The 12,586-nt window shown below is 41.9% G+C and overlaps 1 protein-coding gene across 4 annotated transcripts in view; it reads left to right on the top strand.

Annotated features, from left to right (window-relative positions):
• ARHGAP10 (Rho GTPase activating protein 10) overlaps positions 1 to 12,586 on the top strand; it is a 337,434-nt gene that overhangs the window by 121,767 nt on the left and 203,081 nt on the right. For all 4 annotated transcript variants that reach the window (XM_064383837.1, XM_064383836.1, XM_064383838.1 and 1 more), the window contains 2 exons: positions 4,756 to 4,857; positions 11,976 to 12,086. In XM_064383837.1, the coding sequence (XP_064239907.1) occupies positions 4,756 to 4,857; positions 11,976 to 12,086 (213 nt within the window). The remainder of the gene's footprint in view (positions 1 to 4,755; positions 4,858 to 11,975; positions 12,087 to 12,586) is intronic.

Below are 12,586 nucleotides of genomic sequence, written 5' to 3'. Positions count from 1 at the left end.
ATATCTAAATTCTTATGACTTCTTCCTTTTTTTTTTTTTCTTTTACTTTAGAAGATCCTTCTCTGTTCTGAGATTTGTTGAAAATATTTTCTTTTTCATGGCTTCAGTGTTTACTTGTGACTCTTTGAGTCCATCTGGAATTAATTTTGATGTGAAGTGAGGTTCTCTTTCTGCGTCCCAGTCGTTAAACAGTCATGCCAGCACCAGCGATTGAATCATCTCTTCCTTTTTTAACCCAGTGATTTGTAATGACAAATGTATATAGTTTTTATCCCTAATGGTATTCATAAGATCTGGTCATTTGAATTGTGGATCACAGGTTCTTCTTTTCTACCATTTATACAATGTATGTCTTTTTTTTGACCCAAAATGCTGTTTTAAGTAGGAGCTCTACTTTTTAAAAAAGGTTTGCATGTGCAGTTTTATAACAGAAAGCTGACTTCTACCATATTTCAACTGATAAGTTTTGCTTGGCTTACTCATGTTGTTACAGTTAAAAGAAAATGCGTTGCCACCATAAAGATCATTGGCTTTTTTAGCAGTTCCAGAGAAATCAGAAGACACAGCCAATGTACAGGGCCTGTGTTCTCACAAGGCAAAAATGTTCTGGCGCTGAGTAATGGCTGCCTTCTTCTCTGGAGTAGACGGGGACTATCTGGTTTTCATTGCTTGCCACTCCTGATTGCGTTTCTGTCCCAGCCTGTTTCACTCATTAGCTGACTGCCTGGCCCACACTCATTTCAGTTTTTGTAATGTCTGATTTATAAGAAAAATTTTCACATTTTATTTAGCTTGATCCTTGATGGAACTTTTTGGATTATGCTGATAAATATATTTTTTTTCTGTCATGCAGTGTTGGGAAAAAAAAAAGCTCCATTATTTATTGAATCCTGCTTGAATAGTTTCCTTTGAAATTTGTATTATTTCACCACAAGAAATCTTATGAGCACAAAGAAACAATAATACTCTATAATGACATTAAGAACAAATGCAGGAAGAAATAATTACCTACATTTTAAGATTCAACAACAAAACACTGCAGCATTTGGTATAATACCATACCATATATGAACGAAGATATTTCTATTCTAAACTTGCTGGATGTGATGTTGCTTCTTGGCTAAATTCTTTCTCCATAAAGCCTTGATGTCTCCTTTTTCTTTCATTCCCAACCTTACCCACATGTTGATTTTCATAGCCTCTGTTGCTGAGCGCGCTGGGTATTTTGACTGCTTATTTTAGCTCACCCCTTCCTCGGTCCCTTTGTGTGATTCGGATTAAATCAAATGAGGTGGTAAAAATGTTTTCTGTGTTCCTGGTAAGTACTAGTCTGTAGCGATAGCAAATGTTTCTTACTATGTGGTCTTGCCTTGCAGCAGTCTTGTGGGCAAATGCAGGGGCATGACTTCCATTCCTTTTTTGTTTAAATCTGAGAAACAGATGCTCAGAGAATGCTGTGACCTTGGTACAAAGTCACAGAATGATGAGTGGCTAGGACTGCAGCTTGGGTCTTCTGACACCTAATTCATTGTGTACTCCACAACATCTGCTTTATAAAATAGTGGACATTTTTAGGTAATGGGTGTCTGTTTGTTTTAGTTTATTTTCTCTTAGTTGCTAAAATAGTTGAAGAGCATAATAATGAAAAGCAGAAAAGAGTAACCATGTAATATCAATATCTTAGACTTAAAAAAAAGTTGTAAATTAAAAAAAAACCCTAGTGCATAAAGAAAAAGTCTTCTGGGTCCTCTTTATCAACAGAGTGACTATTAAGTAAAACAGGTTAAAATAAAACTGCCTGCTTTTTCGTTCCTTTCCTACATGTGGGTGAACCATAGGATTACAGAATTTTAGTTCTGGATCTAAGAATGAGGCAGTTAAAGAAAAGTCCCTGATCTTTTTGGTAAGAAAATTTAGGTTCTAGGCCGGGCGCGGTGGCTCACGCCTGTAATCCCAGCACTTTGGGAGGCCGAGGCGGGTGGATCACGAGGTCAAGAGATTGAGACCATCCTGGTCAACATGGTGAAACCTCGCCTCTACTAAAAAAATACAAAAAATTAGCCGGGCACGGTGGTGCGTGCCTGTAATCCCAGCTACTCGGGAGGCTGAGGCAGGAGAATTGCCTGAACTCAGGAGGCGGAGGTTGCGGTGAGCCGAGATTGCGCCATTGCACTCCAGCCTGGGTAACAAGAGCGAAACTCCGTCTCAAAAAAAAAAAAAAAAAAAATTTAGGTTCTGCACTGTTAGACAGGGGTGTGTGTATGTGTGTGTGTGTGTGTGTGATCAACCTTGCAGTAGAAAAGGGAAGAAACCTGAGTTCCTGAGTCTCTCCTCCTCCATCAGTGTGGGGGAGTGGGGGATTAACTTAGGGTTTTTGGATGACCTGACAGAGGACATACTGTCCTAGGTTTCCAGAAGAACAGTTTGTGGTCCCATGTGGTGAAAAAAGATAAATACAAGAAATAGAGAATTAACATGCTTTGTTTAATCTTTTTGCCAAACAGGAAAGAAATCATACCAGAAAAGGCTGGAATAGTTCATTAATTTTGCTTTGGAAAATGCAAGTCGGAAAGTTAGGAAAGAGAATGTTCTTTTTTAGGAGGTGTGAAGAGTTGGGGAGAATTTGAAATTAATAGAAACATTTTGACAGCATGAGGACCTGGTGTGTTCTCATTGATACTCAAGAATGTTTATTAAAAATCTACCAGGTTGCCAAGCAGGTTTAGGGGAGACAGTCCGTCTTCTCTGCATTTATGAATGTGTGTACTTGTTTTCTCAAAAAGCTTCTATAGCAAAAAGCATGTATGTCCTACTTCTAGACAGTACCTAAGTAATGTTCGTGATGTTAACAGAGGGTGAGTACTAGTATGTCAGTATTACTTTAGGCCCTGTTAACCTGTTGGTGCATATTCTAAATAGCATTACAGAACCACTGGAAAGATGTGGGCAAGTAGATGGCATTTCTGGTTGATCATCCCAAATCTGAAATCTGATATGCTCTAAAATTTGAAATGACACCACAAGTAGAAAATTCCACACCTGACCTCTTGCTCTCTGATGGTTCTGTGTACATAAGCTTTGTTTCATGTACAAAATCACTAAAAATATTGTATAAAATTGCCTTTAGGCTATGTGTGACAGGTGTATATAAAACAGAAATGAATTTCATGTTTAGACTTAGGCTCCATCCCCAAGATACCTCTCTTTGTATATGCAGATATTCCAAAATTCAGAAATACCAAAAAATCTGTACCACTTCTGGTTCTAAGCATTTCAGAGAAGGAATACTCAACCTGTATTCATACTGGACCATTAGGGAAGATCCTTCCCAAGATGTTTTCTTTGCAACACTGAGTATGTAATATTATTTTTTGAAAATCTGGATTAAAACTTATTCCATTATTTTTAAACAATTATTTATTTATTTGGTGAGAGTCTCATTGTTGGCCCAGTCTGGAGTGCAATGGTATGATCTTGGCTAACTGCAACCTCTGCCTCCAGGGTTCAAGTGATTCTTCTACCTCAGCCTCCTGAGTAGCTTGGATTACAGGCATGTGCCACTGTTATACTGGGATTCAGGGTGCCCTCAGCTCCCCTGAGAGGATGTTTCTCCAGGTTCTTGGTCTCCTGCCCTCTCAAGAATGAGAGAGGGGACCACGGCTCAGTGCGCAGTAAATGCTGGACTCAGAAGTGTCTGTAGAAAGTGATTTATTTAAAGAGAAACAGAAAGAAAGAGACAGCTATTCTCACACTGCGTGAGAGAATCCAGGAGAGGAAAGCAGCTTCCACACTGAGTGGAAGGGAATAGAGAGAGATGGAGCTTAGGAGGGGAAGACAGGCTTCCCTGAGAGTGTGGAAGGGAACTCCAGAGGGAAAATCCAGGATAGAGAAAAACAGCTTCCATGAAGGGAGTGTTTGTGGAAGGGGACCCAAACATGGAGTCCAAAGGGGTGTGTAAGAAGGGGACTTTTAACCTGGGAGGAACCCCCACCTTCTCTAAGACCCCTGGCCAATGAAAGGAGTTCCTTAGAACTTCTGCTGGGGTGTTTGACGCTTAATTTCTTCCTGCACCTGCGAAATTTAAACATAAACCTTTAAATCTCCCAGATGGAGAGAAATGGGAGGGGGGCATGGCGCTGGGAAGTTCTTGCCCTTAAAACTACGCCCCCTTGTGGACCTGGAAAGAGAACACATTTCCTCACCACCACACCCACTAATTTTTGTATTTTTAGTAGAGATGGTATTTCACCATGAAAACCGGCTGGTCTCGAACTCCTGACCTCAGGAGTTCGGCCTCACAAAGTGCTGGGATTACAAGTGTGAGCCACCATGCCTGGCCTATTATTCCATTTTAAACAAATTCCATGTCTGTGCCAATATCTGGAGCAAGTTTGCTTTTTTAAGCTTCATGTTATTTTTCTTACATATTCTGTTTCATTTGGTTGCTGAGGGGTGAGTGACATGCCATTAATTCTTAACACTGGTAAGTATGAAGAACTGAAAAATAACATCGAGTTGGAAAAAAGTCCATTAAAGGAAAAAAAAAGTCTCTCCTATTCTAATGCTGTCTGGATGATTAAGCAGTGGGCTTGGTACAGATGCGTTTTTTTAAAGATAGCTTCATCACATTCAGAGTGGTACTCTGTTTTATTTTCAGATATTTTTCATAATTTTGGGTTCCCCAGTGGATTAACTATGTGTATCCTTTTGTTTCTGTTTAATAATAACTGTCTTTTTTATTTTTTTGATTTGTAGGAAGAAAAAAAGAAGTTTGACAAAGAGACGGAAAAGAATTACAGTCTAATTGATAAACATTTGAATTTATCAGCAAAAAAGAAAGACTCACATTTACAAGAGGTATTTTTTATTTTTGCTTTCAAAATTTAATAAGCAATGCATGTCTTAAAAATGTGCTTTTGATAACTTCATCTGGCATTATATAGAGATAACAAAAAGTGAACAGGTATTATAAATTAAAGAGTCCTGTGAAACAAGACAAAATAATAAATACATCTTAAAGTGATTAATGAAGTGGATTTATAGTAGTAAAAGTTTTGTTTCTGAGGATTTTTTTTACAGGAACATAACTTTAAACCAGCATTAGTGAAGAACAGATATATTATTTGCAGGAATAGATCAATTAATTGACTTTCAGGAGTTCCTGAAGAAATGAATTGAACTTACGCTCATATACCACTATGCTTTTATGTGAAGGCAGCATTAATCTTATTTGACGCTGAGGATTCAGGAGGTTCAGCTTCGTTGGAAAGAGAGCATCTGTTTTACTTGCATTAATAGACTCATTTATTTTGGAGGCAGCCATATGTAAGCAGAAAGGAATTTATATTTTATTTTTCATTTTTTCTTTATTTCTAAATTCCCTGCCATTTGTTTCTCTTACTCACATACTTGGATGGAAACTCAGTTGTTTACATTTCGAAACATAATGCTTTTATTAAAAATAATGCTGTTTGCCATCATTAGGGTTTTGTCTCATCCCACAAAACTGTATTTTTTTCCCCTTGATTATTTTTTACCACATAAGGAATCTGGGCATTATGTACTACTGTCATAAACACTTACTGAAGTATTATCAAAATTACACAATATTAAGTCTAGTGTAAACCTGGATTATATTTAAATTTAGTTACACACTGTGTGTGTGTATGTGGTTGGTTCGACATGATCACATGTGACTTTTCTTTTGTCTCTCTAATACCTTTGACTGATACTTGGATGGCACTTGACAGTTCATAATAGAGAAAGGAGCTTTTATGCTACTTCTTCCTCACTGCAGTACTTTGGGCATGGCTTTGTTCTCTCCTTGTTGCCTATTAGCCTGTGCTCCTTCATCTCCTGCCCTGTCAATGGTGAGATGACAGCTGCAGCTTTTACAGGCTCCTTTATGCCGGCAGTTCTCTACCTCTGTTCACTGTCACCTCTATTTTCAGGTATCCTAAAGAAGAATTTCATTCCCCAAGTAAATTTCCAAATGACTTCACTTTCTCATTAGGTATCTCATTTTAAATGTTGCTTTGGCAAAATCTTTGGAATCACCGTGGCCCTTTCTCGTACATCCCACATCTAGTCCGTCAGTTATGTCATCTTTAGTTCCAGAATATAATCAGAGTGTGCCCACTTCTCATGACTCCCTCTTCTCCAACCCTCCTAATGGCTTCTCCAGAGTCCACAGTGCCCACAAAATCCTGTGTGTTCTTCACCCAACCCACCCGGGGTCAGCAGAGTCCGTTCTCAGGGCCACTGTGTTTGTTTTCCTCCTGCCTGGTGTAATTTCAGCATGGATCCGTGTGCCCCATCCCTTCAAGTACTCTTTCAAATACTCTCCACTCAGAGGTCAGTTTATTAAAAGTTTTTTCCTGACCTCCTTATAGAGAATGTCCCCTTTACTCTGCTTTGTATATTTTTTTCGTGTTCTTATAACCGTTTGACACACTGTGCATTTGTTACGTAGCTTCTTCCACTAGAATGTAAGCTCCTTGAAGGCAACGACATTGTCTTACTCAGTGCTCTGTCTTCAGTGCCTAGAACAGTACCTGTCAGGGAGTAGGTACTTAATGTATATCTATTGAATGAACAAGTGTGGAGATGCTTGCACAGTGAGCTGGCTCTCCAGCAGTTTATCAGTCCCAAAGATAATTAACCTCCAGAAACATGAAGAGATCCTAAGATGAGTAACTTGTTTCATTTAAATTATATACACTTTTTAATCTTGCTCTGTTTGCTCTTTATAAACGTACACGCTCTCACTTCAAACAGCCTTCTAGTTTAAGTGTGAAGACCTTAAAAGGGGGGATGATTTTTTTTTTTTTTTGAGTCAGAGTCACTCTCTTTCACACAGGCTGGAGTGCAGTGGCACAATCTCTGCTCACTGCAACCTCTGCCTCCCAGGTTCAAGCGATTCTCCTGCCTCAGCCTCCCAAGTAGCTGTTACTACAGGCATATGCCACCACGCCTGGCTAATTTTTTTGTATTTTTAGTAGAGACGGGGTTTCACCATGTTAACCGGGATGGTCTTGGTCTCCTGACCTCATGATCCACCCACCTCAGCCTCCCAAAGTGCTGGGATTACAGGCGTGAGCCACCACACCCGGCCTAAGGGGGATGATTTTTAAAGGGGAAAATACTAGGTTTGGATATTCGTTAACTTTTGGCAGTGGTTAATGTAATGCTAATCTTCAGCGAATTGAGTTGAAATGCTCAAGAGACTAATAAAAGTTGCAGAGACTGATACCGAACAAAGGCTTAGAAACGTACATAATTCATTCTCTCCTCTTGTTTCAAATGAAAATAACAGGAGAAAATTGTGGCATATGCCATGCTGGCTATTTTGGCAGTTCCCTGAGGACTTGCCGCTCTAGCTCTGTGTTTATTGGGCAAGATAGCTTCTACCTCCCTCCACACCCCTACATTCTACTTAATAGTTACACTGTAAAAGTATTGGTTGGTTGAGAAAATTCCATTTCTGTTGATTTTTGAAGTCTATTTTTTCTTCCCAAGTAGCCAAATGATAATATTTCAGTATAACAATAATCTACTTGAGAAGCAGATTCCCTGAATAACTTTGTATGAGACTTGTCTACTTTCTTACATATATTTACAGCTGGAATGGCTACAAATAGATGATGATTAAATTAAACTTGTGTATTTGTTAGAAATTAGTGACTTTTGCTTGGAGTAGTAAAAAGTATAGTGACTGCCTTTTAGATTTGGTCAGGCTAAAGGAACAAGAATACAAGAATGCCATGAACGTCCAGGTTGTAACTAGGGGCATTCTTTTAAGTGAGAGCTGTTGTCACAGGATCGTTAGGATGTCACTTTTCCAGCCAGTAACCTCTGTGGCTTATGATGCTTTTCCTGAGTTTGCTCAGGCCTGCTGGGCTTTTTCTGCCCACTCCGCCTGGCAGGCTGCACTTGGCTTGTGCTACTGGCCCGGATCTCATGCCTGCCGAGAGTGAGTCAGGCATGGAGTGGTGAGGGGTTTGTGAGCGACTGGAGGGTCCGGCCACTGTGCATAGGCAGGCATGCCAACTGCGGTGGGGCAGGCAGCTCCAGGCACAGGTACTGGCTCTGTGCAAGGCTGTGGCTGGACCAGGAATACTGCACGTGGCTTCCATTGTGGGCAAGGGGGAACACGGTGGCGCCTGGAAACTGGAGACAACAGGAACCGCAGAGCCCCAAAGAGGGTGTCACAGCCTTGGCCTAGGGAACGCCTAGGTCTGGGCTCCCTGAAGGGCTGCAGCTCCTCTCTGCTTTTCATCACCTACAATGTGGTGAGTTGGGGAGGGGCAGGTTCACCTATGTTGGTGTTATAGCTCTTTCAGTCTGGCCATTCTGTGGGTCCCAAGTTCTGGTCCGGCATCCAGGAGGAATGAGGTATGGAGACAAATGGAGGGTGAGCAAGGTGGAGGGGAACTTCATTGAGCAACAGAACAGTGCTCAGGAGACCTGAAGTGAATAGCTCTTTTCTGCAGGCAGGTTGTCACAGTGAGTGCCCAGTTCTTAGTGGAGACGAGACCCATAGTGGGTAGCTCCTTTCCACAGGCAGGTGGTCCCGACTAGTGGAGGAGATCCTGAGGGCATTGCTCCTTCCAGCAGCTGGTAGTCCACTTGTCTTGTCTTTTCCTTTCTTTTCTGTCTTTCTGTTTGTCTTTCTGTCTTTTTGACAGAGTCTTGCTCTGTCGCCCAGGCTGGAGTGCAGTGGTGTGATCTTGGCTTGCTGTAGCCTCTGCTTCCTGGATTTAAGCGATTCTCTTGTCTCAGCCTCCTGAGTAGCTGGGACTACAGGCATGCGCCACCATACCTGGCTAATTTTTGTATTTTTTAGTAGATACATACAGGTTTTTACCATGTTGGCAAGGATGGTCTCCATCTCCTGACCTCGTGATCTGCCCACTTCGGCCTTCCAAAGTGCTGGGATTACAGGTGTGAGCTACCCACCTGGCCCTCCCCACATCTTTCTGAGTCTGGCTGAGTCCAGGGTTTTTATGGGCTCCAGAGGGAGAAAGTTTGTGCTGATTGGCCCATGAGCAGCAATGGATGGGCCTGGAAAAAGCACCATAAGTTGTGATCCCTGGCTGCAGACTCCACCCAGAGCTGGCAGCCCAGTGGTTCCCAGGCTTCGGGCTGTCCCTGGCTTGAAGGTGGGGTTTCACCAGAGATCTGTCCCTTCCCACCTAGGAACCTGTTCCCTGCAGTTGTCTACATGTCATCCATGGCACCCAAGGTGTTTGCGCAAGAGGCACCTGCAGGCCCCTGTGGAGCTGCCCTCAGCCCTCCGGCCTCCCTCTTGTGCTTCTTGGCACCCAAAGTCCAGAGGGGGCCGAGCTGGAGGTGGAGGGTACGGGGGTGCTGGAACCACCCTGAGTATGCACATACCATGCTGGGTCACGACAGTACCTCGGCTGGGCTAGAACTTTGCTCAGCACCAGATCAGGCACTGGGAGCAGGGAGAGGCTAGGCACTTCTGAGCCTGCAGGGGTTGGGGGGGCAGTGGGCCTTCCCAGGCCCCCAAGAGTGCATGGATGCCCTGGTTCAGAACTGTGGCCGCGTGGCTACAGCTGCGCCTGGGAGCATGGGGCTCCTGCCTGTTTCTGGCCCTTGTGGGCTCTGTGGAGCTCACAGCCCTGGCCGCCCTTTCCCCTCTGCAGCTGGTATCAACGCAGTGGCTGCTCCAGACTAGCTGCTGCTGCCATCACTGCCAGTGATCCCAGGGATTCTGGTGAATTAATCACAAAGCACATGGCACAACAGTTCTGGATTTTCAGAACGTTATGGAAGTGGTGATAGAGGTTGCCTGGCAATGCAAGGGCAATTACAGTAGCAAGAACAATCAGGAGAGAGAATTTGCTGAAAGATAAAATCAACCTGATAAATCTGATGCTGGTATAAATTTCTTAAAGGACCTTTCCAGTAAAAACAAATGAAGAAACCACCCTTCTTATGTCTTTATTTTATTAAATACTCAACAAAATTACAGTGTTTCTGCTGGAAGATGTGCCAACTAATTGCTGATGGCTGAACTCTCAAACTCTGATTATTGGAAGCACAAAAATATGATTTGGAGGAGCGTTAGGTAGAAATTCTCATTGTAGCTTAGTAATAAATGTTAAAGTATTTGATGCTGAGATACTTTTTATTATGTTTTGAAATGTGTTGTTTCAAAAGTACTTTTCTAAAACAACATTTTTGGTTATAAAATATATGAATACAATGTATGATTTTATTTAAAAGTCTATGGCTCAGTGGTATTAAGTACATTCACATTGTTTTGCAACTATCACCACCATCCATCTCCAGGGCTTTTTCATAAACTTCCCAGACTGCAGCTCTGTACCATCAACCATAATGCACCATTCTCCCCCGCTGCGGCCCCTGGCAGCCAAAACCGAAACTGCTTTCAGTTTCTGTGAATTTGACTACTCTAGGTGTCTCATATGAGTGGGATCACACAGTATTTGTCCTTTTATGACTGGTTTATTTCACTTAGCCTGATGTCCTCAAGGTTCCTCCGTGTTGTAGCATGTGTCAGAATTTCCTTCTAAGTCTGAATAATATTTTGTTACACGTATGGATCTGCCACATTTTCTTGACCCATTCATTCATTGATCAGTGGGCATTTGGGTCGCTTCCCTCCCCTGCTGCTGTGAACAGGGGCGTACACATATCTGTTCCAGTCTCTGCTTTCAGTTCTTTTGGGTGTATGCCCAGTTGTAGAATTGCCGGGTCATGTGATGATACTATTTTTAATTTGAGGAAAAAAATAATTTTAATTTTTTGTTGGGAGTTGGACCTGTTGACTGCTGGTGGCTGAATGATTGAATTCTGGTTAATGGAGGCACAAAAATATGATTTTGAGGAGTGTTAGGTGGAAATTTTCATTTTAGCTCAGCAACACACTGTATTTCAGTATTATTTTACGGAAAGCACTGTTTTTCACAGTGCTTGTACCATCTTGCATTCCCACTAATGATGCACAAGGGTTCCAGTTTCTTGACCCCCTCACCAACACTGCTTCTCTTCTTTTTGGGTAGTAGCCATCCCAGTGGGTGTGAGGCAGTATCTCATTGTGAGTTTGATTTGCATCCTAATGATGAGTGATGTTGAGTGTCTTTTTCATGTGCTAATTGGCCTTTTGTGTATCCTCTCTGGAGAAATGCCCAGATAAATATTTTCAAGAGTAAAATTAGCTAAGTTAGGAAAAATATCACGTGATACCTAGTAAGAATGGTTGCTGGGACGTGAGTTCTCTCTCCACTGTTCTCTGTGGAGTCATGCTCTTCTCCTAGTTCCTTTCTAGTTAGACAAGCTAAGCTGGAAGCTTTTTTTGGAATAGCCTCCTGACCAGCTGGTGCCCCCTTCCCTCCCAGGGGATCAGAGGTTGTGAGGGCCACAGATAGGCGTCCAGTCCTGGCCCGCCTTTGAGAGCCAGGTTCCTGAGATGCTGCCATGGCTGGCTCTTCGTCACCTGCCGCCATCACTCCCTGAGCGCCGAGGTGCCGGGAGTTTCCTTTCTCAGGCAGGCTTTATTCTTAAAGAATTTGTTCAGGGAAACGTTTGTTGATTGCGATTGCATGTGTTTCAGCATTGGGGCATCGGTTATGGTTGGGGTGAGTTTTTCACAAACGGAAGCCTCTTTTTGATCATTACTTCTTGGGGGTCAACTTCAATATGCAGAGTGGGAGTCAGACTTTTTCTGCAAAGAATCTGATTGTAAATATTTTAGACTTTTGTGGACCATAAAGTTTCTGTTGCACCTGCTCAATTCTGCTGCTGCAGCAGGAAAGTAGCTGCAGACTACGTAGATGAATGGTCGTGCCTGTGTTGCAATACAACTTGATTTACAAAGTCAGGCAACACAGCGCGTTTTGGCCCAGGACCACAGTGTGATGACCTATGATGCAGAGTTTCACTTTTCACCATCTCCAGTTTGACTCACCTCTATAATTTTAACATAGGCAGATATCCAAGTGGAGCAAAACCGGCAACACTTCTATGAACTGTCTCTCGAATATGTGTGTAAGCTGCAGGAAATACAAGAAAGAAAGAAGTTTGAGTTTGTGGAACCTGTGAGTATTACTGCCAAGTTGTTTTCTGGTAGATTTTTGCAATATAAGAGAAATATTTTACTTCCTAGATCTAATTTATGTTTTATAGTTTTCAGAGGCTATAGTGCATAAATATGAAGGAAACATACTGAAAAGGGCAAACACAGATCCCATGAAGTCAAGGAATTGCCTCTAAATCACTGTTTCTCAGCTGTATTTGCACAGCAACATGTAATATTCCCATTGCTGTGTGATCTCAAGGAAGGCAACCAGGTGTAATTTCTGCCACTTTAGTCTAACTCTATCTTTTAAAAATTTTCCTGAAAGAATTTATGTTAGAATGAGTGAACATGGGTTGCTTATACCAGTTCAAACTTTGGTACTTTAAACAATTGTAATATGACTTTGAACACAACCCACAATGCTTATGGCAATCAAAGTTGAGAAGCAGGATATGGAACATTTGAGACAATTTTGTGAGTTCCTCTAGCATTTCCTTTTAATTATGTTTGAAACACATG

The sequence above is a fragment of the Aotus nancymaae genome, unplaced genomic scaffold (assembly GCF_030222135.1).
Source record: "Aotus nancymaae isolate 86718 unplaced genomic scaffold, 86718_ANA_hifiasm-v0.15.2.pri h1tg000033l, whole genome shotgun sequence".
NCBI classification, from domain to species: Eukaryota; Metazoa; Chordata; class Mammalia; order Primates; family Aotidae; genus Aotus; species Aotus nancymaae.
This window is presented reverse-complemented; position numbering and strand designations above follow the sequence as displayed.